Genomic DNA, 26,848 nt, shown 5'->3' on the forward strand with positions numbered 1-26,848 from the left:
ACGCAGGCCTCTTGGCCTCTGACGGTCCTCACCTGGGTTCAGGCCAGCGCCTTAGTTCCTCGGCCTCCATTTCCTCACGTGTAAAGTGAGACCACAGTCCTTACCTCCCCGCCTCTTGACATTTGGTAAGGATTCAGCGGACGAAGGAATGTGAAGGGTGTCATGTTAACGGGAGGCATTAGGACCAGTGATTTGTTGAGGGGCTTGGATCCCGGGTTCGCTTATTAAGCTGTTCAAGCACGTGGGGTGCACAGCGTTTTACCCAAATGGCACCCATGTGGCCAGCACTGGTGGGAGGCGATCGTTCACGAAGGAGCTCATCGCACTTCGCAGTAGGTGACCTTGCCTGTGGTTCCTGGGTAAGGTGGGGGCACCCTTACCCAGAAGATTCCTGGGAACAGGAATCTGTATACTCCGTGGGTATACAGTTGGCATGTAGCTTAGAGGCATGGCTGGAAGGAGCACTCAGACTGAAAGGTTCTGTGATAGACTACCAAGTACGCCCACAGTCCCACCCTTGGCCGTGCGACGTCACCGCGCTCCCGAAAGCTGGAGCCCGATTTCCCATCCTTCGGCTCTGGGTTGGCCTCGTGACCCGACTGGCCAATAGAATGGGGTAGCAATGTTATCCAAGTTCAAGGCTAGGCCCCAGAGACCCGGTAGCTCCTGCCTTCACCGTCTCAGGTTGCTGTCCTGAGAGGCCCTGAAGGAATCTGGAGGAAGAGAGGCCCCAGCTAACAGCCAGACCAACCACCTGACGTGGGGGGGACAGCCCGCTTGGGCCTGGCCGCCTAGGTGGCACTCCAGCTGAGCCCTGCCGCTGGAGTGAGCCCAGAGAAACCAGACAAGGCAGCACCCAGCCCACCCGCAGAACCTCGAGGAAGAATAAAGCACCGTCGTCTAGGTTTGAGGGGTGGCTCGCTGTAGAGCTCAGGCTAACTGAGGCCCGGAGAAAGGAAGGAACTTACCCAAGGTCCCACCCACAGTGAGACAGAGACTGAGTCGGACTAAGACCGGGTTTCCCAGCTGCCCCCTAGAGCCCTTCCCACCAGGGTCCCGAGGCCAAATTCACCAGCCCAGCCTGGGGTGTGTTCGTGTGTGCGCTGTGTAGATGCAGGCTCTTCCCCGAGCTGCAGAGGGTCAGCTGACATCCACCCAGGGCTTTCCTGCCCGTCATCTCTTGGGAGGGAGCGATGGTTCGTCCCATGCTGCAGATGATGAAACCGAGGCCAAGAGCATCCGGGTAACTTGCTAGCCGCCACACAGCTAGGAGGCAGCGAAGCTCCGACCCAAGCCCAGGTCCTCTGAAGCCCCCTCGGGATCTTTCCCATTGGCTCCCAGGAAGGAGAATGGCAGGTGATACAGTTCCCTCCAGGGGTCAGTGTCTCAGAAAGGGACACACATACCACACACAGACACACTCACATCATTTCGGCCTCTCTTTCTCTAACTCTTCTTCCCAGCTTTCCATCTCCAGCCAGCCTACCCCTAGTGGACCATATACTTTATTAAAAATATATAGTTACAAACTCCATTGTCAATCTGGGCCGGACCCCGGGGACCTGGAGGGACCACGGGGGTGGGGGTGGGGACGGTCCTCATCCTGCCCCTTGGGGTCCCACCTCTGCGCCCAAACCCAACACCATCCAGGGGCCAAGATGGCTGGCTTTGGGGACCGGCCAGCTAGCGGGGCAGGGGGAAGGGGCTAGGCTTGACGGGCAGGGAGGGGTGGGAGAGGGGTTCACCGAGAGGGACCGCACCTCCTTGTCCTGCAGGTACAAATAGCAGAAGGTGGATTCGGTGCCTCCAACTCTGCATTTATAGGTATTTACAAAAGAAAGGCAAGAGCAACAGGTCACAGTCATGCAAAAGAAACGCACCCCCGCCCTCCCTCCCCCCAGCACTAACCCCTGCCCACCCCAGAACCCCATGATGCCCACCCCCCAGCAGTCCAGCCGCCTTCCCCAAGGTTCTGAGAGCAAAGGGGGCACGTCCTTGAAGTGTCGGTGGGAAAAGGGTGGTGGGTCCGGGGTCCCCGAGACGCCAGCGGGTCGGCTGACAGGGCAGAGGGTGTCCTGGGCCCTTCCCAGGCCGGGGCTCTGGAGTCGATAGGGAGGGGTTCCCCAGTCTTTGAAGCCCCCACCTCCCTCCAGAAGGTCCACGGAGCCAGGGTCGGCTCTGTCCTGAGCGTGGAGGGGCGTGTCCTGGCGTCCCACCCCTCCCCCGGGGGGGGCGGGGCAGAGGCTCCTGTGGGAAGTGACGAGGGCGGGGCCTGGAGGTCAGATGGCGGACTCCCTGCGGTAGGAGATGTTGTCCAGCGGGAGGGTGGCTTGCATGCGCTCCAGATCCAGGTGGCTGCCAAACTCCAGCATTCGGATGATGCCCGCCTCCTCCTTGGAGCCCGCCTCCAGGCCCAGGCCTGCGGCCACGGCCGCGGCGGCCGCGGCCTCCTCCTCCATCACCTCCTCCTCCTGGCTCATGAGGGCCAGCTCGTTCTCGTAGCAGAAGGCACTGGGCGGGGGCGGCGGGGCAGGCAGCACGGTGATCTTGCTCTCCTGCAGCTCCCGGGCCGAGCAGCAGGGCGTGCCGGCCACCTCGTAGGTCTTGTGGAAGCGCGAGTAGTCCACCTTATAGTGGCTCTTCTCCTCGAAGACCACGGGCTCGAAGCGGTGGCCCCACAGGATCTCGCTGGCCAGGTAGGAGCTGCGGGCCTGGGTGGTCATGGCGGTGGCCTCCACCATGCCCTCGAGGATGACCACGATCTCAAAGTCCTCCGACTCCAGCTCCTCCTTGCCCATGCCGTAGAGCGGGCTGTCCTCGTCGATCTCGTGGACGATGATGATGGGCGACACCAGGAAGATGCGGTCCAGGCCGATGTCGTAGCCCACGTTGAGGTCCCGCTGGTCCAGCGGCAGGTACTCGCCCTCCTGGGTCATGTAGGGCTTGATGAGCTGGGCCCGCACGTGGGCCTCCACGATGTGGCTCTTGCGCAGGTTGCCCACGCGCCACATCAGGCACAGCTTGCCGTCGCGCACCGAGATGACCGCGTGGTGGCTGAACAGCAGCGTCTGCGCCCGCTTCTTGGGCCGGGCCATCTTGGCCATGATGGTGCCGATCATGAAGGAGTCGATGACGCAGCCCACGATGGACTGGACCACCACGGCGATGACCGCCAGCGGGCACTCCTCCGTCACGCACCGGAACCCGTAGCCGATGGTCGTCTGCGTCTCCACCGAGAACAGGAAGGCGCCCAGGAAGCCGTTCACGTGCATGATGCAGGGCTTGGGGGCCGCCGGGGCCGCCGCGCCCCCGCCCGGCGGGGCCCCCCCGCCCGCCGCCGCCGCCGCCGCCGCCCCCCCCGCCGCCGCCGCCGCCGCCGCCGCCGGGCCGGCCTCCAGGTCGCCGTGGAAGAAGGCGATACACCAGAAGAGGAGGCCGAAGAAGAGCCAGGAGACGAGGAAGGCCGCGGAGAAGATCATGAGCATGTAGCGCCAGCGCGTGTCCACGCACGTGGTGAAGATGTCCGCCATGTAGCGCTGCGACTTGTTGCTCAGGTTGGCGAAGTAGACGTTGCATTGGCCGTTCTTCTTGACGAAGCGGTTGCGGCGTTTCCGCCGGGGCACGTGGGCCTGCCCGTTGCGGCTGTGCCCGTGCATGTCCTGAAGCCGGCGTGGTCACCTGGGAAGACGCAGGGCCTGGGGAGGAGAAGCCCGAGACGCGTGAGACGCCGGTGGCCCGGGACCTCCCCCTCCCCCTCCCCTGTCCCCGCTCCCCCCGCAGAGATGCTCACAAGGGGAGGGGCCTGGCCCAGGGCCCAGGCCCCCCTCTCCCTGCGCGCAGAATGTGGCACATCAGCCTCTTCTGCAGACAGGCAGGGAGTATCGGGACCAGCGCCAGTGCCTCCGGGGACGAGAAGCTGAGGCCACCAGGACAGCCCCTCGCGCTGCCCCCTCCAACCCTCCTTGGCCCCCACCAGGGCCGGGGAGCTTCCTCATGCCGTCTGTCCCAGCGCCCTGAGCAGAGGGAGCTGTGAATGCGCTGGCCCGCCCCCCGCTCACCTCCCTGGGTCCAGCCTCTGCCCTCTTGGGTCTCTCTCTGGGGCTGGACATCCTCCCACGCGGTCCAGGACAGCAGCCAAAGGCCACCTGTGGCTTTTGACATTTACTTAAATACAGTTGTAAGTTCAGTTGCCGGCATTTCAAGTGCTCGGCGGCCCCTTGCGGCTAGTGACTGCCATTCGCAGACAGAGTGGACAGAGAATGTTTCTACAAGTCACAGGTGGGGGGAACAGGGCTCAGAGAGGGGACGTGACCTGCCCGAGGCCACACAGCCGATGCGATGCGTCAATCCAAACTCAGGTGTGTCTAACCTTCAGTTCCCCGGGTGCCGTCAGCGTCTTCGAGCTCACGGTTGTGGAGACCCAGAGGCAGGGAGGCAGGCACGCCTACTGCCTCGCCGTGACACCTCAGATAACTCGTGTCCCGTCTCTGAGCCTCGGTCTCCTCACCCGCGAAATGGGTATCAGAACCCTACCTCACAGGACCGAAGGAGATAGTAGGTGCTCAGTTAAAACGGGTCACCCTGCTGTCCTCCTTCCCGCTTCTCCAGAGCGGGAGGAAGCCGGCGAGAGCAGGAGTCACCTGTCAGCGTCCTCAGCTGTTTTAGTGGAGGCGGACGGCCCTTACCCCACCGGGTGGCAGGCGCACCAGCTGGGCCCACGGAGGGCAGACCCTCCCCTCACCCCTCCCTTCCACTGGGGCCCCGGCAGAGACAGGGTGCTGTGGGGCGGGGAGGGCAGCCGCTGGCAGGGCTGGGCCTGGGCCCGGGCTCCCGGTAACGTTTTGGCCCAGAATTATATAAGGCTGGAAGTTTCTATTTTCTGTTCTATTCTTCTTCCTGATCTAATTGTGCATCTGTGGCAATGTTTATACACTTCCCCGTTCAGGACAACTCGGTTGCCGCAGCAACCAGTGCGCGCCAACGCTATAATTTAGAGATCAACAGCCTGGTGCCTGCCTGCGCCTCTTCCCGGGAGAAACTCCCTCCCTCGGCCAGGCCTGGGGAGAGTGAGCCCTGCCCCCCACCTCCCCCGCGATCACCCCCCACTCTGGGTTCTTCTTCTTTCCCCACCTCAAAGGCGCTCCCTGGGTCCCACAGTCATGCACTGAAGTCCTTCATCCGCCGCATAACACGGGCAAGTTACTTGGCTGCTGTGAGCCTCAGTTTCTTCTTCTGGAAAATGGGACCGGTGAGACCCACCAGTCCAAAGACCTAACAGACAATGTGGGCGTGCAGTGCCGGCCCTTAAGAGGTCATAACTTTAGCCGGGAGTCCCGGACCCTCTCTGTCGCCTCCCCCAGAGCCCTAACAACAGCCAGGGCTCCCGGTGGTCAGGGCCGGGAGCACCTTCTAGTTTTTAGGGAGGTCTTCCTTCACTAAACATCTCCCTCTGCTCTGCCCCCACTGTCTTGAACGCCTCCATTAGCACCACAGAAGGAACCAGAACCAGAAGGAACGGGCGATCACTGATTTCAAGACCCTCATTTTCTATCTGAGGCCCAGATTTGCTAAGGGTCCCAGAGTGAGGTGGGGTGGGCCAGCCCTGACCCAGGGCTCCTCACTCCCGCTCCAGAGCTCCTGGAAGGTTAAGGTGCCCCTGGAAAGAAGGGCGTCCTCCCTGGAGTACTTGGAGGGCGGTTTGGGGCTAGAGAAGAGGGGGAACCTGCTTGGCCCCCGCATGCCCTGGACCCACCGGCCGCATGCCTCAGGAAGAGGGGCAGAGGGGACAAAGTGTGGTGACCTGGCCTTTGACCGATGACACTAAGGCCCAGACAGGGTGAAGGGCCTACCCAAGGCCAAGCCCAAACCCAGGGTGCTGGGGACCCCTGGCTCTCTGCCCAAGGGGACTTGTGTTGTAGGAGAAGGCTCTTTATGGGGCTTTCACTCTCTAGGAGGGCCCTGGGGGTGAGGGTGAGGGAGAAGATCTCTGAATGCTCTCGGCTCTCGGTCCTCCCTGACCAGCACTGCCCACTTCCCCCCGCCTTTCCTGAGCGGAAGTGGCAGGAATCAGCCCAGCCCCATGCTCCGGGGTCAGCCCCGAGGCTCCGCATGTCCCCACCTGACGCTCCCCCACCCCCAACTTCAACCCTCAGCCCCAGCCCCTACCTTTCCATCACCCCATCCCCGCCAGCCTCACATCTCAGCCCGGTGGGGGCTCAGCCTGTCCCCCACCCCTGCGGTGATCCAGACCCTGCGCCCCTCACTCTGCCACGCTCGGGAATGTCCGCTCGGGGCTGTTGGGAAAGCTACCCCCAGACCCGTCCACCCTCCACCACGGAGGAGCCTGCCCCCCTGAAGACGCTCGGTTGGCGAGGGCCCGGTCTGCGGTGACCCGCTCAAAGATGCGAACACTCCCGTCACCGCTAACTCCTCGGCAGGAGTGACAGGCTCACCTGTCAACGTGTGGGCTGCCCCCGCACAACGCCCGACCAAAACGTGCAAAGTACCACCTTGGCATGGTGCTTTCGGGTGACGACCACCGGGAGACAGCCAGGTTTTCTTTCCCTCGTTTGTCACACAGGGCTTCCTGGCGAAGGCCCAGGGGCCCACGGGGAAAGCGCGAAAGAGAAAGGGCACAGATCGTCGAAGAGGAGCGAGAGGCATCGACAGTTGGGCACCCTCCTCTGAATACACGTTTTATTAGAGCGCACGCCCTGGTTGTGCAGGTGCCTGGATCGTGCCTCCAATTAAACCGTACTGTTCTGGAAGGCAGGGAGCTGGTCTAATTCTCTTGCAACAAGGGTGCCACGAAACGAACACACGTGGAAGAAAACACGGTCTCAACACATTTTCTACGGCGGAGGCTCTGGGAGGCCGGGCCCCTCTCCCTGCCGTGCAGGGTGACCTTGGACAAGTCCTTCCCCTTCCTGGCCAGCTTCGCCTGCTGGTCACTATCCTTTATTCTGAGTGCATCCTGGGACCCCTTTCATGGTAAACTTTCTTTCTTTGGAAGATCCTGGCTGCCTTTAAAAACTTAACGTCTCAGGGCGCCTGGGGGGCTCAGTCGGTTGAGCGTCCGATTTCGGCTCAGGTCACGATCTCACAGTTTGTGCGTTCGAGCCCCGCATCGGGCTCTGTGCTGGCAGCTCAGAGCCTGGAGCCTGCTTCTGATTCTGTGTCTCCTTCTCTCTCTGCCCCTGCTCTGCTCACTCTCTCTCTCTCAAAAGTAAATATTTTTTTAAATGTTTATTTATTTTTGAAGGAGAGAGAGAGACAGAGTGTGAGTGGCGGAGGGGCAGAGAGAGAGAGAGAGAGAGAGAGAGAGAACCCGAAGCAGGCTTCAGACTCTGAGCTGTCTGCACAGAGCCCGACATGGGGCTTGAACCCACAAACCGTGAGATCATGACCCGAGCCGAAGTCGGATGCTCAACCGACTGAGCCACCCAGGCGCCCCTCAAAAGTAAATATTTTTTAAAATAAATTAAATAAAAAAACAACTTAGCGTCCCTTCTTGGCAAAATGAAGGATTCGCAGTGTTGTATCCGTTACCAAAAAAACGTTTTTCCATTCAATTTGATTGTGCTGCAAACATCCAAAATCGGGAGCCCCTAGACCAGACCTCACTGGACAATTAGAGAAACTGAGGCCAAGAGCAGGGCTGTGGCACAGTGAGGCCCAGAGCTGTCGGCTCACTGGCGCTATTGCTAGCCTGCTCCTTCCGGAAGAGGGCTGGGCACCCTGCCTGCCAGGGGTCCAGAGGAGGCAGGGAAAAGACCCCACGCCCGTCACTCTGTTTTCCCTCTGATTTTACGACACCATATGCCCCCCCTCCTGGCCCACAACTTCCTTTGCAAAAGAAAAGCTGCTAGGGGGCCCTGGGTGGTTCACAGCGGGTTAAGCGTCGGGCTCTGGGTGTCGGCTCAGGTCTGGATGGCACGGCTCGTGGGTTCGAGCCCCGTGTTGGGCTCTGTGTCGACAGTGTGGAGCCTGCTCCGGATTCTCTCTCTCTCCCTCTCTCTCTGCCCCTTCCTCATCCACTCCCTCTCTAAAGAAATAGATAGACTTTCAAAAGAAAGAAAGAAAAGCTGGTAAAGTGACAGCCGGCCAGGCGGATTCCCACAACCCCGGCAGGCTACGAGGGCAAATCTCCCTGCGTGCACCCACCCCACTCACGGGAGAGTTACTGAGGGCTGCGGGTACATCTCACCCCACCCTCGAGCCCTCAGCAGCGGCCCCTCCAGAGACCTGAGGCAGGCAGGCTCTCGTAGGGGGCAGACGGCTTAGGGACAGGCTGGCCTGCAGGGCCTTTATGCATCTAACTGTTATTGGATGGGACAAGAGGGGAGATGAAGTGACTTGCCCGAGGTCCTACTGCTCAGCCCTGGGGCCCAGCTGACACTGTCTCCTTCTTTGTGGCTGCTTCCAGGCAAGGAACCCTCTGGAAGTGTCAGCTCCCTGCCAGGCACTGCCTGGTCTATCTCCCCGAAGCGTCACTGCAACCCTGTGTTTATTTAGCAAGTATTTATTAAGCACCTATCACAGCAACAAGCAGGGTTATTATTTCTCTTCCGAGCTGAAGAATCACAGGCTGGGGGTGGGGGGAGTGGGGACGAGGACCGGGGTCACAGCAGAAGTGGCAAAGCTGGGATTCTGACTCAGGTCCGGCTGGTTCCAGGTCCCCGGCTCACCCCGGTCCCCAGTCTGGCTTCCGGCTCCCTTCACTTTCCACAACACCCTGCGCAACCAACGCGGATCCCTTGTGCCTCTTCCCAGCACCCCTCCCCCCAGCCCCCCAGGCCCAGCCCCCCCCCACCCCCAGGCCCCAGTCTCTGAATCTTCCCTGGCTGTCCCACCAGCCGCAGCCCTGCTTTCTCAGAGCCCCTTGGCCCTCACCACCTGTCTGCACCACCCGGCTCCTTTTCGACTTCAGAAAAACAACGTGTTGGCTAAGCCCTCGCGTTTGGGTGGTAAAACCTGGCTGTCAGTCTCAGCTCTGTCACCTCCCAGCATGTCCCCTTCGGACCTCAGTGTCCTCATCTGCAAAGCGGAGAGGATGCCGATGTACCTACCTCACCCGGCCCTTTGTTGAGACCAATGTGCTATAACTACTGGGAACAGAAACGCCGGCCGGCCTGGAACAGAAACGCCGGGCCGGCAAAATGCGAAGAATATGCAGGTGACGATGGTGGCGGTGCTGCTGACCAAGATGACGGTGATGACGAGACAGGGAGTCGGGAAACCCAGCTTCAAGCCCTGGCTTCACCACTAAGCTGCTCCGGCCAGGCGCTCCTTCCCTCCACCTGCAGAATGGGGGACCATGTTTGCTCCCTGGCAGGAGAGTGGGAGAGAAACAAGGCGCCCATCACAGAGTCCGAAACAAGGCAGGGGATCTGGTGGGTGCTCCCGAGTCTCTTCAGCCCCGTTCATCCCTGAACCCCTCTGGGGTTTGGACAGGGAGGCTGACTCTTTTCTTCTACCAGAGGGAGCAGACACAGGGCAATAGAGGCGAGGCGGGGCCCAGGGGTTCCTGACTCAAGTGCACCCAGGACGGGTTCTAGAGGGTGGGAGGATTTCCCTGGGGGCCGTGGAAGGAATGAACGCCCTTGTCCCCCTTTCCCAGCCCCGCGAGGAGCACGGGGCCTGCCCCTTCTCCCGCTCTGACTGAGGCTTCTCCGGCCTGGCCGGCCTGGTTGGGGGGGGGGGAGGGTTCATTCAGCTCTGACCTGCTGCTCAGGCCCCAGGAGGTCTGACCACGTCCTCGTCATGAGTCTCAAGAGCCCTCATCGTCCCCCTGCCGTGGCTTCAGCTCTGGACTCTCTGCACCAGTTTCCGCCTGCGTGACCTTGGGCAAATCACTTAGCCTCTCTGGTCCCTGCTAACAATAGTCCTTACCTCATAAAACTGTAATGAGGAACAAATGGGATCGTGCCCTTCACGTGCCCCGCGCGGAGTAAATGATTGCTAAGTGGGTACAAATCACTCCCCGGGGCTGCCCAGTCCTTCCCTTGACCTCCTCCCCTGAGTTTCAGCCGCAGCTCCCCAGAGCCGGCCCTGCGCCCATCACACGGCCCCGCCCGGTTCGTTTTCCGACACCAGCACAGGGAGGAGCTGAGTGAGGGCCGTGGCCTCGGCCTCTCCCCAGGCTGACCCGGAAGTGGGACGGGTCCCGCCTCGCTCCAGCAGACTCCTTGACCTCTCTCTGGGCCTTGGTGTCCTCATTGGCAAAGGAGCGTGGTGATGCCTACCTTGCAGGGGGGTCGTGAGGGCCGGACGCAGGCTGCCAACGGTCACAGACGTGCAGGCCCCCCAGGGGGTGCCCAGTGAACGCAGCTCCTCCCTCGCACCTTCTATACCCCGAAATCCCACTGCACACGCACCCCCTCCCCCACTGGCCAACGGTGTGACATTGCAAAATCCACGCGGAGCATTTAGCACGCGCTTCCTCTGGGCCGGCGCTGGTCTGAGTGCTTTATGCTGATCAATTCCTGCCATCCTCACCATGACCTCAGAGGAAGTTACCATTATTATCCCTACTTTAGAAGAAAACTAAGGCAGAGAGAGGTCCGGCAGCTTGTCCAAGGTGACACAGCTCATTAGCGGTAGAGCCAGGTTTTGGATCCAGGCAGTGGGCGCCCTAGGCTCCCGCCCCAAAGGAACACTGTCACATTGTTTCTTCCAGTTGGTAAACATTTATCGAGTCTGACTCTGTGAAGTCAGCCCTTTGGGGAAAGGAGGAGCTGGGTCGTGGGGCGAGTTGGAGCCAGGACCTGGTCCCTGATTTTAGAGCCAGACACACGGGAGACGCTGGGGTCCCTGAGGGGCTCTGAGCGGTGTGACGTGAACTGGTTCATTCCTCCATTTCTGCGCCTCAACTCCCAGCTCCCCCTCCCGGCCACTCAGCCAACAGGTGAGCAGGCTTAGAAAGCAAGTTCCCCGGCGGGGCGCCCGAGTGGCTCAGTCAGTCGAGCGTGCGACTCTTCGTTTCGGCTCAGGTCATGATCTCGTGGTTCGAGAGTTCCAGCCCTGTGTCAGGCTCTGCGCTGGCAGCACAGAGCCTGCTTGGGGTTCTCTCTTTTTCCCGCTCTCTCTGCCTCTCCCCCCCTCTCTCTCAAAATAAATAAACACTTAAAAAGAAGAAGAAGAAGAAGAAGAAGAAGAAGAAGAAAGAGAAAGAAAGAGAGAGAGAGAAAGAAAGAGAGAAAGAAAGAAAAGAAAGAAGAAAGAAAGAAAAAGAGAGAAGAAAAGAAAGAAAGAAAGAAAAGAAAGAAGAAAAGAAAGAAAGAAGAAAGAAAGAAAGAAAAGAAAGAGAGAAGAAAAGAAAGAAAGAAGAAAGAAAGAAAGAAAGAAAGAAAGAAAAGAAAGAAAGAAAGAAGAAAAGAAAGAAAGAAAGAAGAAAGAAAGAAAGAAAGAAAGAAAAGAAAGAAAGAAAGAAGAAAGAAAGAAAGAAAGAAAGAAAGAGAAGAAAGCCAGAAAGAAAGAAAAGAAAGAAAGAAAGATAGAAAGCAAGAAAGAAAGAAAATTAGTTTCCTAGAATGTCCAGAGAGGCCTCCTACCTTCTGGTCATGGTCACATAGCAGGAGCTGGTGCCTGGAGGACCCAAGGGTCACTGCTCCCACCTGCAGACGTGCCCTTTACTGCACCACCAGCGCCTGGCCCCTGCCCTGCCGGAATGCTCCCCACCCCTGCAGGAGCCCCCTCTATTGGCCAGACAGTCCCACCAAAGGGACTGTCCCCAAACACCTGTGCCCTCCTTCTATACAGGGATTAGAAGGCGAGAGCAGATCCCTGAAGGCTTCTTGTTTCTAAAACATCCTCAGCTCTCTCATTGGTGGTGGGATTCGATCCCCCACGGCCTTACTGGGGCCTCTAGGGGCCTGGTCTGCTGCTTATTCCTCCTCCAAAGTTGCTCAATTGCTATTTATTGCGCCCTTGCTGCGGGTCAGACCCAGGCCGTGGACCCACCCAGCCTTCTGGATCAGCTGCGGAGAGATGCCATACACGTAAAAGCATCTGCATAGACGGGGGGTCAGAAATTGTGGCAAGCTGCCTGAAGGAGAAGTTCGGCAGGACATGAGAGAGGACAGGGGCCTCTGGTTGGCTGGGGGTCCCCTGGGGCCTCTTTGAGAAAGTGACATTGAAACTGAAACCTGAGGAGTGACTGGGGAGTCCAGCCGGTGAGGAGAATCGTGTGTCTGTGTGAAAGCTGGTGTGTAGAACATTCCAGAAAAGAGTTTGGTGAGTCGAGAATCTGCAGCAGGCCGGGTAATGGGAGTGAAGTGAGCAAGACGAGGGGGAGAGAACTTGCCCAGGATGAGGCCCCAGAGGTGGGGGGAAGAATCACGGAGTTCATCCTCATGGCCACAGGACACAGGTGGGCAGGTGGTCGGGGTTTGCCTGGTTTGACCGTTTAAATTTCCACGCAGGGCCTGGTGGCAGGTTGCACGGGGCGATTGGGAAGAGGGGTGCTGGGAGCAGGTAACGAGACGCTGAAAGAGGACCAGATTTAAGGAGTGACTGTTTCCAGCGTGCGGTGGCTGTGGGGGTCCAGGTAGAGAAATCCACAGCATGTCAGACCCCGAGGTCCGGGCTCAGATGTTAGGTGCTGACCGCCCGGGGCGGTGTTTTAAGTTGTGCAAACCGGATGCAGCCGCCTGGGGCAAGAATGCCGGGAAGAAGAGGGAAGGGCCCCGGGGCCGCTGGGCATCTCCTGCCCGCAAAAGAGGACCCGGACCCAGCACGGCAGAAGACCAGAGGAGCAGAAGGACAGCGGGGTCCCCAAAGCCAGAAGAGGGGTTTTAGCAGGGCTGCCCAGTTGGCCCTGACCAGCGCAGACCACACAAGGCCAGCGGCCCCATGTCCCTTCTCCACTTGGATGCTGTCCCTCCCTTGGCCACAAGGGGTGAAGTGAGGACATGGGCAACAGGAGAAGGCAAGGTGTGGGGAGAGCGGCTGTGGTGGGCCGGGGGGCAGGAGCAGAGGGCGGGCTTGGAGACCACCACCCCAACCTTGGTTTCTTAGCAAACCAGACTCCAGGAGCTGGGGCTGACGGCAGGGGGAGGAGGTCCCCTGAAGCTGTGCGGCATGGGGGCTTGTTGTCCCTCGCTCACACCGGCACAGGATTCTCTGGATTCTCCGATGGGCCCACAGGCCACACCTAAGAAGAGGTGTCGGGAAGAAGGGAGGGTCAGGGAAGGGGAGTCTGAGCCAAGTCCCAGGCTTGCTTCCTGTCTTGCTCTGCGTGGGCCTGGGTGGCTTCGGAAGAGGCACGGGACGGACTGTCTGGGGCACTTGGGGGCACCCCTGGGACCTCAGCCCGCAGACAGTCACGCGCATGGGGAGCCAGGAGCCCTGTATGCCCAGCCTGGCCTGGAAGAAGCCAATGCCCACCCATGAACGGCACATCGCACAGCCGGGAGGGGGGGGCGGCGGGGAAAGGAGGAGGGAGCCTGGGAAGGAGTGATGCGGGTCTTCAAGATGTGTTTTTAAGAGAAAAAAAAAAAAAAGGCAGCAGCGATGAACGTTGAGCGTAGTATCTACCATTTGTGTAAAAAAGCAGAGAAAGAAATTTATAGACACACATATTTGCTTGTCTCGGCTTGTCTGTGGATGGAGACCCAGGAAACTGGTGACACTGGCTGTCTCCGGGGAGGGGAAGCAGGTGGCTGGGGATGGGGTGGGAGGAAGAATTCTCACTGTATTCCTGTTTGTGTCTTGTTAATTTTAGAACCATATGAATGTATTACCTACAGAAAAAAAGACACATAGAAAGTTTTAAAATTAGTGCACACATATGTGTATTTTTCTGAGAAGGCTGATAGCGTTCATAAGGTCCTCAAAAGGGCCCGGGATCCCAGAAAGCCTGAGACTCCTTAACTTCTGTGCTGTGTGGCCTTGGGGAAATGCCTTAACTTCTCTGAGTCACGTCCGTAAAATGGGGAGGAATGACGCCCACCTCCTAGGCATGCTGCGAAGATGAACAGGAGTGGCGGACAGGAAGAGTTTATAAACCGTAAGGTGCAGAAGCCCTTCTCGAAGGGGGTGACTCTACCAGCATCCACGTTCCCCTCCAGGGTTCCCTTCCAGGGCTCGGCAGCTCTGAGGGAGGCCCTGGCTCACCCCTGCCTTCCTCCTTGAGTCCTCCGGGCCTGAAGGCCCCTCTCCGGATGGCCCCCTCACTCTCCCTCCTGCAGCCTCTTGCGGCTCCCAGGCTCTGCCTTGGCCTAAAATACCACCGGTCCCCTCCCGCCGACCGCCCCACCCGTCCTTGGGAGCAGCGGGCAGAGTGACCTCCTGCTCCCCAGCAGCGTCTGCTAAAAAGGGGCACTGCCGACCCAGCGCTGCCGAGACGACCGACGACCCCTCCCCAGCCTTCCCCAGCGCAGTCTGTGACCTCCACCCCCGGCCCAGAGGGTTGCTCAGCTAACACTGGGGCGTCACCCTTCAACCCCCCCAACGCCATCATCGCCATGACGCTAATGATGGTGTAGCAACTAACACCGTTAGCTGTGGGCCAGACCCTGGCCACAACTTTGACCCCACGCCGGAGGTGGGTGCCGTTACGCTCAACCTCACCTGGGTTTCGGGAGCTCCCCCAAGAAGGTGGACGGCCCCACGCTCTGTCCGTCCAGCCTGCAGCGTCCTCCCTGCGCCACGCCACGTCGTGGCCAGACGACTCCAGGGCCTCCCCCGCTGCAGTCCCACGTTGCCCCTCGGCTTGGAGCCCTCTGGACTTCCCACGACGCGGCCCTGGGCCTCTCCTCTCCACCCCACCCCTGCCCAGCCTTCCTTCCCGTTCCTCGAACGCGGCGAACGTATTCCCCTCCGGTCTTTACTCTGGCCGTTCCTTCGGGCTGAAATGCGCCAAGACGCCACTGCTCACACCTTGCGACGGCTCAGGCGTGGGTCAGAGCCTGCCTCCTCCAAGAGCCCCCCTCCCCCCACCCCCCATGCTCGGCCTCCCGATCCTCACGGCATTTATCCGATCTGGGCCCATCTCATGTACAACCTCCTTAAGTGCAGGGACCTCGAACCTCTGCTCTCTGCCTCACCCCCGGCCCCCGGTGCCCGGCACAGAGTGGACCCTTAACAAACCTCTGACGACCGACCGAGAAACAAGCTAATTCCAGCTCGTCCATAATTCCCGCGAAGGATCCAAGCAGGGGATATGACAGAATGTGACCAAGGAGGAGTTATTCCTGTCCCCGTAGTCAGGGAGAACCTCTCAGGCGGAGGTGGTCTCTGAGTGGAGCCAGATGGAGACCTTCTGTGGCACCAGAGGGAGTGCAGGACGGCTGAGGCCTCAGGCCTTCGCCTCACCCTCCCACAGAGCATAGGCTTCTCTGACGTGTCCTCTGGGGGGCCCCTGGGTGTCCCCGATTCACAACAAGGGCTCCAGGCCCAGAAGAGAAGCTCCAAGGACCGGAGGAGGAGGGCGGGGAGGCTGGGGCAGGCGGACCGGTCTCAGAAGGGCCAGAGACGGCGGCAGGAACACCCAGCCCCTGCTTCTACCCCAACACTCCTGCTCATCCACAGACACGAGTGACTGTCCCTAGCAGGATGCCTAACACACAGGCAGAGCGCTACGTGCTCCCCATTCTGACCGTCCGCCCAGCCGGCTCCTGAGGCCAGAGACTCGAAGACTCCATTCATTCGTTTATTCATTCATTCATTCATTCATTCATTCCTCACCCTAAACGTCCGCTGAGCTGCAGGGACCTCCGCCCTCCTGCCCCGTGTGTCTCCGACTCAGCACAGAGCCTGGCCTCGGACGGTGCTCTCTATAAACCGCTGTGGAAGGAGCGAGCATTTACTGAGTACCTGCCACGTGCTCGGGGAAGAGAAGCGGGTAAGACACACCTCGTGCTTTGCCCAGGTCCCCGGGGAAACAGGTGAGGCCCCGGGGACAAAGGGTCTGCAAGGCCAGAGGGCTTCCTGTCCCCAGGAAGATGTGGGGCAAGCAGGAAGTGCGAAGAAAAAGCAGGGCTGGGCCAGGGCTGGGCTGGGCAGAGAGCGGGATGTAGGCCCTGGAGAGGGGGGTGGTTGGGCGGGGGGGACTGGACGGCCTGGAGCCAAGCGGGCTGCTGGGCCAGGGAAGGGAGGTCTGAGGACAGAATAGTGACATCCTGGAATTCCTGGCACTTACATTCCTAGGAACTGAGCATCCTGGAGAAAGAGGAATCTGCACGCAGAGCGTCTCCCAGCGCTGCCTCCAGGATTTCTATACAGGGCAGTAGCTTTTAAACTTTCGGACCAAGACCCAGAGTAAAAACAAACATACCGTATACTGACCGTGGGCTTTTGGAGGGCACAGCCGTGGGGAGAGTTGGTGAAGGTCGCGAGGGAATACTTGGGACGGTCTGTTAGGCCCTTAGGGCCACGGGGCCTCCGCACTGAGGCCCACACAACAAGGACTCTGGGCTCTGGGTCTAATCCCTTCCCCTGGCCCTGTATGAGAAACTGCTGCTGTCCTCCTAACAGATGTCATTCAGCAGCTGCTTGCACACCTCCCGTGACAGGGAGCTCACCCCCTCCTTAGGCAACCACTAGAGCTTGGGGAGGCTCCGCCGTGCTATTAATGCAGCTGATAATTGTAACCCCCCTCCCATAGCTGGCGGTCCATTCTCCTGTCCCCTGGCCTGTCACCTCAGGGACCCAGGCCAGCTCCAGCACGAGGCCAAGCCTGCTCTCCGCCCCACCTGGTTCCTTCCCCTCCTTGTTGCCCAGCTCTTGCCCAGTGTCGGGGGGGATGGCTCTGAAACCCAGCCAGAGAGGCTCTTTCCAAGGTCAGGCGGCCTGAGGGTCTGCAGCTGTTCGGCCCGGCGCTGGTACTCAGCCAGCCCTACCCCCACCCGGGCAGGTCTGGAGGGTTCGGCAGAGAGTTCAGGCGCTGACACCCAAGATAACTAGACAGGCAGTATCGGAAGGTGACGGCCAGTGAAGGTGTGGGGCCTGGGGCCTGGGGCCTGGAAACCTGCGAGGAGTCGCCACCGACCGGTTCGGGCCACCCAGCAGCTCAGGCAACAAGAGGCCTAATGTTATAGTCAAAGCTCATGGATCTTCCCATCAACAAGCCCACCCCACCCCATAGGTCAGGGGTAGAGGCTCAGAGAAGTGAATAGGCTGCCCGAGGCCACATAGACACTCAGGGGTGGAGGTGAACTTCAACCCAGATCTGTCTCCCATCCACAGGCCTCCGCTGGGACCAGGGAGGCCAGAGGAGAGAAGCCTCGGGGGCACGGGATAGCCGGCCACCTCTCCTATAGGGAAGAGGCTGGGGCCCTCCGAGCGAAAGCCAAAGAGGGAGGCAGGTACCAATTAGCAGAACCTTCCAGACACAGTGGGCTGCCCCAAGAGATGGTGAGCTCCCTAGCAAGAGGCGTTGGGGCGTCTGGGTGGTTCGGTCGGTGAAGCATCCGACTTCGGCTCAGGTCATGATCTCACGGTTCGTAGGTTTGAGCCCCGTGTGGGGCTCTGTGCTGACAGCTCGGGGCCTGGAACCTGCTTCAGACTCTCTGTCTCCCTCGCTCTCTGCCCCTCCCCAATCACACTTTGTGTGTGTGTCTCTCTCAAAAATAAATAAACATTAAAGAAATTTTTTTAACAAGAGGGGTCACGTGCCAGAGTGACTGAGCCCCTCCTGCCCTCCCCCACCTCACCACCCACAGCCAGGTCACCTCCAGTTCTGTGCCTGCCACCTCCCCTATATGGCCCCATGGAGTTTCCAAACTGCTGGCCCCCATTCCAGGGCAGGGGGCTTGGACTTCTTTCCAGGCCTACAGTGTGGGTTTGGAGTAAAGGTAGAGGTTGGGAGGGGAGCGGCAGGGCGGGGTGGGGGAGAGACTTTGCCGAGGGCAGGGGGGCGGTATCCCAGAGGCCAGATGGTAAAACCTGGTACCAATTACGCCACCCAATCAGGGTTGGCCAAACTCCCTCCCCAAGGCCTCAGTCTCCCCATCAGTAAAATGGGATGAGTCCCGCACAGTCATGCACCCTCTCCTCCCTGGCCTAGCGGGTCCCCTCCCATCTCGCTGCCCAGGTGGAGCCGGGCTGAGCTCTGAGAGCAGACGGGGAACAGAAGGGAAAAGCCAAGCACAGCCCCCCATCGCCGCAGGTTGCCTCCGCTTCACGGAGGAGCAAAGGTCCTCGTCCCAGTCAAGGTCACAAGGGGTAAGTGAGTGGCTAAACTGGGATTAAATCAGAGAGCAGGTGTCGTCAGGGGAGTCAGGAGGCAGGGGAGTCACGAGGGGCCCTGGGCAGTTCACTGTGGTCTCTGGGCTCAGCGGCTCCGTGTCCTAGCAGAGTGCTGGAGAATGAGCAGATACAGGAGACGACGGGGCCACCAGAAAACATTGGGGAGAATTTTCTCCATCGTCCCAGGCCCAGGGGTAACTCTGCTCGACCGCACTCCCCGTGCCCAGCCCCATCTCCCCTCTGCCCTTCCGGAGGCCCCTGCTGGGCACACCCAGCAGGCCTAGACCGAATCTCCCAGCTGACAGGGTACCGCAAGGCCCTCTCCCTGCACAGCTCCAGCTGGGGTCTGGAACACCAAGGACCGCCCGTCTTGGTAGCTTCTCTCTTTGGCCTGGCAATGCCCCGCATGGACGCGTCCCCTCCCCCTGCCCACCGAGACCGGATCTCCTGCTGCTGGCACGAGAGCTGGTCAACAACTGGCCAGGTAGCCACAGGGAGGAATGCAGGGGGAGTTGAGGGGAGCCCCAGGCTGGAAGAGACACACCCTTCCTCCTGCAGCAAGCCAAATGGAGGGTCCCAGAATGGCTAGAACTGGGAACATTCCGGCAGGATGATGGTATACGGCTGAGCCCACCCCGCCGGACCTTGGGCAAACTCTTGCCTCTAGCTGAGCCTCAGTTTCCTCAACGGAGGGTGACAAGGAGGATTAAGTAAGATCATGAACACAAAAGCCTCGCCTAGAGCCTGGCACTTGGGGGTCTGTCCCCGTTCCTACAGCAGGACCCCCCAAGAAAACCTCCCTGCAGCCCAGCCAGGAAGCAACAGCACCGCGTCTCGGAGCAGCTGAGCGTCTGGGTGTGCGCCCGAGGGAAGGTGTGAGAGGGGGTGCGAGCGTGCGCTGGGAAGACTGAGGCAGGGGGGACACCAAAGGGAGACGGCGCCACACCCCTGTACTCCTCTCCCCCATTTGCCTGTGTGCCCTAAGGCAGGACAGGGGTCTAAGAATCGGGCAAAACCCACCAGCTCAAACCTAGTCCGGGCCCCTTTCTATTTGCGTCCCGCCAGCCACTCCCCCTTGCTGGGACCTCAGTTTCCCCTCCGGTAATCAAGACCACCGATGTCCCAAGTCTTGCCAGTGTGCCGCAGGGAGCAGGGAGTGGGTGGCAGGGGGCAGAAGGGTCCCAGGCCTTTGAGAGTGGGGGGCCGAGACCCCAGAGCCAGCTGGAGCATGAGCCCACCCTGCCCCCCCACGCTGCACCCCACCCACCACCCCGTGAGCCCCGTGTGCGCGCCGGCAGGAGCGGGTGCGCGCGCGCGTGTGTGACTCAGGGTCTATTCATAGCTGAGCTCCACCAGCTGCAGCGTCACAAGCAGAGGGGCCTCAGCCCATATTATTATTTCAATTACCATCTGAATTAAAAGTTTGAGCAGCGATCAGCCCACGTAGCAAGGGGAAGAGGGAGCAGGAGAAAAATAAAGATGAAAAGGAGAAGAAGGGCTGCGCCCGGAGATTCCCCCCACACCGCAAGGAGGGCTGAGTCGCCGAGGAGGCTTAAAGGTTATGCCAACCTCCAGGATTCCTGCCTGCCCCTTCCCGGGGCCCAGGGTCCTCGTGGGGATGGGAGGAGCACTTTGGGATGACAGCCCAGCGGCTGCTACGTTCGTTGGGAAACGGATCATTCGGTCCAGATTCTTGCTCACACGGGTGAGCATACCAAGCTCAGAGAGGGTGAGGAACTAACCTAAGGTCACACAGGGAGCCACACCCAAGGCTAGCTCCAAGAGCCTCCGCTCGTGCCAGGCAGGCCCCACCCACAGTTTCCCCTGACTTCACCGGGGGTCTGACATGGACATCTGCGGGCAGGACCAGGGCCCAGGGGAGGACAGAAGTGGACCCGCTGTCCCTGCTGATTTCTCTTCCTGCTCCCTTCTCCGCGTTCCCGCGTTCTGGAGGCCGACTTCGCTCCCCACGGCCCTAGCCTGGAGCCAGCACTCTCTCTCAGCCCTCTGCCAAACCACCGAGCCGCCTGCACCCCCAATCCCAGACCTAACACCGTCATCGGCCCAAAGGAACCTCCTGCCTCACCAGCGCAGGGAAAGACCCCTGGCCCAAATCTGACTCTCTGGGCACCTTTGGGCGGGTCACTCTTCGTCTCTGTGCCTCGGTCTTCCCACTTGTAAAGTGAGTTCTCCCTTGGGTGCACGTCTATAACTATGTCTCCAGAATGGAGCCCCCAGAGGATCCTTGAGGGGGTGTCATGCTGTGGGGGCGACACATCATCTCTTGCCAAGCCCCGGCCCAGGGGAGGGACTTTTTTCCACTCTTTTCTCAAGGAAGTCCCAGGGACAGCCCCCGAGAATCAGACTGGCCAGGACTCAAATCCAGACTCATTCACTTCCCTGCTGTGTGACCTTGGGCAGATCACATAGACTCTCTGAGCCATGGCTCCCCCATCTGTGACACAGGGACATCAAATCGACATTGCGGGGTTGATGGGAGGATTGCAAGCGAAAGTATTTGCAAAGAGCTCCCAGCCCAATGCCCGGCGTAACAGTGAGTTTCCTTGCTGGAAAGCGGGCAAGCAACGACGGCTGCGTCCCAGCCGCTCCTGGGATAGGAAAGGCTCCTGGGATTTTGGAGGCGGGACTGTCATTCAAACTCACCCGTAAAGTAGGACTCACTGGGTCTTGGCAGGTACTCATCTGGTTCTGCTTAAATAGCTCTGGGAATGAGGAGCTCACTACTTCACAAACCATCCAGGGGCTCCCCATCTTTCTCTACCTCCAGCTCTGAGAATCTTCTAGAAGGGGCCATAATCTTCTAGCTGAACTCCAAATCTAGCGTGTCGCTGCCTGAGCGGCTTGAAACTCACTTTAAAATGAACCCAAGGTGGGGTGTCTGGGTGGCTCAGTCGGTTAAGCGCCCGACTTCAGCTCAGGTCATGATCTCGCAGTTCGTGGGTTCGAGCCCCGGGTCAGGCTCTGTGCTAATAGCTTGGAGCCCGGAGCCCGCTTTGGATTCTGGGTCTCCCTCTCTCTCTGCCCTCCCCCTGCTTGCGTGCTCTCTCTCTCTCCCAAAAATAAATAAACTTAAAAAAAATTTTTTTTAATGAGCCCAAGGGGCACCTGGGTGGCTCAGTCCATTAAGCAGCCGACTCTTGATTTCAGCTCAGATCACGATCTCACAGTTCGTGGGATTGAGTCCCGTGTCAGGCTCAGCGCTGACAGCTTGGAGCCTGCTTGGGATTTTCTCTCTCTCGTTCTCTCTGCCCCTCCCCCCCCCCAAAATACATAAATAAACTTTTAAAAATTACATATTAAAAAAAAAATAACATAAGCCCAAAAGGGAGCTCTTGAAACAGACCAGACGAAGGAGGGATTAATGCCCAGGGATGGTGGAGATGATGGGAGCCAAGGAGCAGGAAGGGAGAACGGAGGAGGCCACAGTGAGAACGGGGCCCTCAAACTCCTGGGTCCTGTCCAGTCTTGCCACAGTGTTCCACGGGGTAGGTATCTTCCTGCCTGCCTGTCTGCTTCTAGGCAGGGCTGGGAACTAGGAGCCCCGGGTTCAGGCCCCACCTCTACTTCCTCTATCCCCCAAACCACCACTGTGGCCTCGGGGTGGGGGTCCACTTCCCTCTTTGGGCTTCGGTTTCCGTTTTTTAGAACAAGGACGTCAGCCCAGTGATTTAAGGGCCAAGCCTTCTGTCTGTATGGAGATACTGGTCTACTGCCCCCGTCGCCTCCAGCCCAGCCTGCCGGGAGCCACAGGGTCCCCGAGGGTCTGTGGTTTCAGGGCCAGAGACCCCCCTGTCTCTTCCCCTGTCTCTCACCTGCGTGTCTCGTACCTCTTCCACATTTAGCGCCTTTGAGGGCTCTGTCGACCCCGTTTGACAGGTGAAGAGACGCAGGTCTAAGGTCTTGCTAAAAGTCACAGTGAGCCACCGAAAATGCAGAACTCCTCCTCTGTGCCCAGGAGCGCAGCAGGACCCAAGGGCATCTTTTTTCAGGAGAGTCCCCAAGCTCTCGAGTGGCCAACTGTTCTCCACACAGATGTAGACACTGCACAGGGCGGGGGTGGGGGGCGGGGGGACCTGCCCAAGGTCACACGGCAAGGCGATGACAGAATGTGCTGCACTTAGGCTCCCTGCCTCCCAGGCGCCACCTAGCCAGGGGGACAGCGACGCGGTCTGACCTCCGGCCCTGGCCCTGGGATCTCTCCAAGATGGGAGCCCTCGTCCTGCCTCCAGGCCCTGCTTGCCTGCTCCCCGGAAGCCCCCAACGCCTGGGACTGAGGCAGCAAGAGTGAGCAGGAAGACAGGAATGAAAGTTGAGGCTTGGCCACTTGCCCCCCGGCCCTCTGTCCCTCCCTCTCCTCGTGCAGGGGGAGCGGCGGTGATGTAATGCACTCGGCTTTGGTCCCGGTGCCAATCTCAGAAGAGAGACGACAGATTGCGTGAGCCAAATTTGGCATCCTAGGGGGAGAGGCATGAAAAGTGGAGATGTGGAGGAGAGGAGCGAGGAGCCTGGGGAGGTGCGGGAGAAGCCCCCTGCCCGGCGGCCCCTAGAGTCGCCTCTCCTTCTGCCCTCGCCTTCTCTCCACCCTAGCCCACCTGACCTCAGGGTCTCCCCGCTACTCCCTCTGGGAGACCAGCCCGGTTCTTCTTCCCCGGACCCTCCAGCCCCGGTACTGCCACCCCCCACCCCTCCCCGACACACGGCTCCAGCTCCGTTTCCCACCGCCACGAGTCTCCTGGTTACCATGTTGCTGGTTGTCATGTCGCTTCCATGTCCTCGTGACTCAGTGGTCCCCGCAGAGGGGGCCCCTCCTCCTCACACCCCCCTCGGCACTCGCCCCCGCCTCCCCCAGATCCACATTAAGAACCAACCCGCCCTGTAAGCCTACACTGTTCCTCCTCCCCTTCCTTCTTATCCGAAGCAAAGAAATCTTTCCACAGCCTCTAGAGCTACTTCATCCTGGTTTCTGCAAACGTCTGAGAACCTACTATGCTCCAGGCTTTTGCAAGCTGCTTTCAGAGGCCTCAAATAGTCGGCAAATCGCTCGGCAACCCAGTGGAGTCAGTACCAACGTCCCCATTCTCCGGGTGAAGACACTGAGGCCCAGAGAAGTCGAGCCAGCGGCCCAAGGTCACCCAGCAGATACTCAAGGCCAGCTCTGCCTGTTCCCAGTCACCCCAAAGGCTTTCATGGGGAGAGGGGCTTCCTTTTCCAGGACCCCCAAAGGTTCCTGAGGAATAGCGCCCAAGCCCCAGATGCCCCTCTAACTCCTGGACATTCCCCTCCTTGGTCAATCCTCTCTTGGAGGCCATATACTCCCTCCCCGTTAACTGTTCACCTTCCTGAAGGTAAAAGGAATCCTTACTGCCGTCTGCCTAGCACTTTCTTGAGTCTGTGAACGGCCCTCCGCTCATCTGAGCCCTTAGAGGTCAGTGGGGCAGGGAGCTGTGTCCTCATTCCACAGCTATGGAAGTTGAGGGTCGGGGAGGAGAGCGACTGCCTCAGGGTGCTGGTCCCTCAGCTAGTGAGCTGATTTCCAGGAGCCTGAATGTAGGGTGTGTGAAGCCCCCTGCCCGGGGTGGAAAGCCCCCAAAAGAGCCCGCCTCCCTGTGGAAAACGGTCGAATGTTCTAGGCTCACCCCTCCAGGCTCCAACTTGGATATGGGTCAGCTCGACGGCCAGCAGCCCGTGCTCCTGCCATGTTGCAACCCAGACCTTAACCCACCACCTCTTCTAGCTGTGGCTGCTCCCATCCCAGGCCAAGGCAGGGCTTGCGTGGCTCGCAGGGCCCCCAGAGTCCTGCCAACAGCTCCCCAAACTGCCGAAGCCCTGGAGGTCACAGGACTGTATGTGGGGAGAAGCGGAACAGACATTTTACACACACACACACACACACACAGGAGGTCTGGCTCCTCTCTGGGTCTCGAACGCGTGGCCCTGGGACCTCCATCCCTCAGTTCCCGGTTCCCCCAAGCCGCTGCTAAGCATCCTACTGGCCTTGAGGGCCTCACCTGCCGGCCTGGCCAGGCTGCCCTGCCTCCGGTGCTTCCATCACACTCCCACCTGCCACCTCCCTGTATTCTCTCCCCATCTCACAGCCTAGGCACCCACGGCCGAAGTGTGGTGTTGATGCCGGTGGGGAGGCAGGGAAGTTTCCCTGCTCAGGGGTTCATTCAGACCTCTTTCCTTGGGGCTCTCCTCCAGGGAGGGAAAAGCAGCCCTTGCCTCTCTCCACAGTCTCTACCTGGTTTACTGGACCGCACCCTGGGCTCACCTGGCCCAAAGTAGGTGCTCAGAGCATGAGAAGTGGGACGTTGTCGTCTTCGGTCAGATCAGAGGGCCAGGGCCCTTTGCAAACAAGTTGCAGCTGGGGAAGCGGAAAGGGGACCCCCCCCCCCCTCCTTTGCCACAAGTCACCTGCCTCGAAGCTCCTCAGAACGGGCTGACAACCGGGGGTGGGTGGAGGCAGGGAAAGGTCGTGGCCGGGGCAGGAGGTCAAGGCCTCTTCCGCCCACCTCTCGCGGCCTTGCCGGCCACAACCCAGACCTTCGCGCTTCCCACCGACCGACCGACCGACCGACCGACAGAGCGACAGAGCTTGCCAGCTCCCGGGGAGTCGTCGGACCGCGCTGAACGCGCGCCTGGAATCCGAGACCCGCGGGGATAAGGTGCTCGGCGGGCGGGGCCCACGGAGCCCAGACGGGACACACAGACACGCACGCGGCCGGACGGACAGACGGACGACGCCAGCGGTGGGCGTGGGCCCGGCTTACCGCGGGGCGGAGGTTCCGACGAAGGTCCAGGAGGCGGCGAGCGGGCTCTACATCCCCCGGCGGCGCAGTCGGGCGGGCGGCGTCCCGGGCGGGGAGAGGGGAGTCCCGGCGCCCCCTCCCCGCGAACTCGGCGGGCCGGCCCCGCCCCCCTCCCCGGCTGCAGGTGGACGTGTCCGTCGGTCTCCGGGTCTCCGCGCCTCCGGGCCGTCCCGCGCCGCTCCCCGCGGGCCGCCCAACTTTCAGCGCTGCCCCGCGCCGCGCCCCCGGCGCCGCCTGGGCGTCAGCATCGTCGGGCCGGGCCCCGGCTCAGAGCGCGGGGGTCCGGGGGCCCATGGCGCTCGGCCGCCCGCGCTCGCGCCCCCCGCCCCCGCCGCAGCCGCCTGCCCTCCGCCGCCCCCCCTGCTGTTCTCGCGCCGTCACTCCGCGCCGTCCCCCGCCCTGCGCTCCGCTCCCTGCCCCGCTGCACTGTCCCCCCACCCCCACCCCCTTCCTCCTCGGCCGGCCGGCCCGGGATCCGCCGCCACCTCCCCCGGCTGCCCCCTCCCCCCGCCCGCCTCCCCGGATCTCTGTCGCTCGGTGGGTCTCCTCCTTCCCGCTGCCGCTCTCTCCGTGTCTCCCTGCGGGGTCCCTTCGTCTCCGTCGCCCTCCCGGTGTCTCCCCTGCCTGCCTCCGCCTCTGCCCTGTCTCTCTCCCCTGCGCGTCTCTATCTGTCCTCCTCCCGGTCCCCGTCTGTCCGTCTCCGTCTCTCTCCCCCTCCCACTCTCGGTGCGGCCCCCGCTGTCTCGGACCCAGGCCCGCGCCTCCGCCGCGTCCCCGGCTCGCCCGGGAGCCCGAGCTCCCGCCGCCCGCGGCGTGCCGAGAACTCCCAACTCGCGGCACGCCGCCCCGCTTTGCGAGACTTTCGCCCCTCCTCACACGTGACCCGCGCCCCAGTGCGGAGGCCGCGCGCCCCCCCCCCCCCCCAGGGCCCGGGCCCCCGGCGGCCCGCGGGCCCCCGGCCCAGCCCCCTCCCCGCAGCCCGGCGGGTCTTCCAGCCCCCTTCCGCCGGCCGGCCGCGCGGGGCAGGGCCGGGGGCGGGGGGCTGCGCGGCCCCGCTCCTGCCCGCGATCCTGCCCGGGTTTTCCGCCTCCCTCCCGGAGCGCTCCTCCCAGAACCCATTCCGAGAATCCGCTCCCGGGTTTCCTGGCCCCCAGGGACGGGTCGGTTGGGTTCCTCCGGGCCGGGAAGGGGGTGGGTGGGAGAGGGTCTGTCCTGGGTTCCGTGGCTCCCGGCCTCGCGGCTCAGCGCTCCCCTTCCCCTTCCGGGAGTACCCGCACTTAAAGACCCTACGCACCGTGCTCGGGGAGACGGAGGTGGCCTGGCCGGAGGGACCCTCACGGCCGCCTAGACAGCGGCGCCTCATTTTACAGACTGGGAGACTGAGTGCCAGAGAGGGTCAGGAGCTCGCCCAAGGTCACGCAGAGGTGGCAGAGCCGGACCCAAACCCAGTCTCCGGGTCTCTGCGCCCGCATTACTCCGAACTGTCTTTGCAAGGGAGGATCCCCGCCCCGGCGTCCCCCCAGGTCTGGGCCCCACACTCTGGGCTGCGGGGAGTACACCCCCGGCCCCTCACCGCCCCTGGCCACCCCGACCCTCTGAGGAGGGGAAGTGCTCCTCCACCGGTGGTGGGAGGAGAGAATACCTATAGTTAGACAGCCAGAAGAACTTCCCCGAGAGCCTGGCCATCTGTGGCTAGTCTCAATTAAGAGGCGGACAGACTGAGGCACCCCAAAGCCGGATTGAGAATTTATTGCAGGTGAAATTTCCTCCAGCTTCTCCTCCAAGCTGATCCCGGAGCATGTGTCCCGCACACTAACCACCATGACAGC

The 26,848-nt window shown here is 61.0% G+C and overlaps 1 protein-coding gene across 4 annotated transcripts; it reads right to left on the reverse strand.

Annotated features, from left to right (window-relative positions):
• Positions 1-427: 427 nt before the first annotated feature.
• On the reverse strand, positions 428-25,457 carry KCNJ4 (potassium inwardly rectifying channel subfamily J member 4). Of its 4 annotated transcripts, none has more exons than XM_060656345.3 (2): positions 23,847-23,964; positions 428-3,695 (listed from the first exon to the last, which is right to left on the reverse strand). In XM_060656345.3, the coding sequence occupies exon 2, from the start codon at positions 3,654-3,656 to the stop codon at positions 2,280-2,282; it is 1,377 nt and encodes a 458-aa protein (XP_060512328.1). In that variant the 5' UTR covers positions 3,657-3,695; positions 23,847-23,964; the 3' UTR covers positions 428-2,279. The 4 variants fall into 4 exon arrangements, with proteins under 4 accessions (XP_060512328.1, XP_060512326.1, XP_060512327.1 ...); XM_060656343.2 differs by lacking the exon at positions 23,847-23,964 and adding an exon at positions 22,023-22,239; XM_060656344.3 differs by lacking the exon at positions 23,847-23,964 and adding an exon at positions 9,069-9,312.
• Positions 25,458-26,848: the final 1,391 nt, after the last annotated feature.

Source organism: Panthera onca, chromosome B4 (genome assembly GCF_046562875.1).
Source record: "Panthera onca isolate mPanOnc1 chromosome B4, mPanOnc1 haplotype 2, whole genome shotgun sequence".
Taxonomy (NCBI): Eukaryota; Metazoa; Chordata; class Mammalia; order Carnivora; family Felidae; genus Panthera; species Panthera onca.

Excerpts from the sequence above, each read along its gene's own strand:
- KCNJ4 (XM_060656345.3), bottom strand. The coding sequence starts at position 3,656 with ATGCACGGGCACAGCCGCAACGGGCAGGCCCACGTGCCCCGGCGGAAA.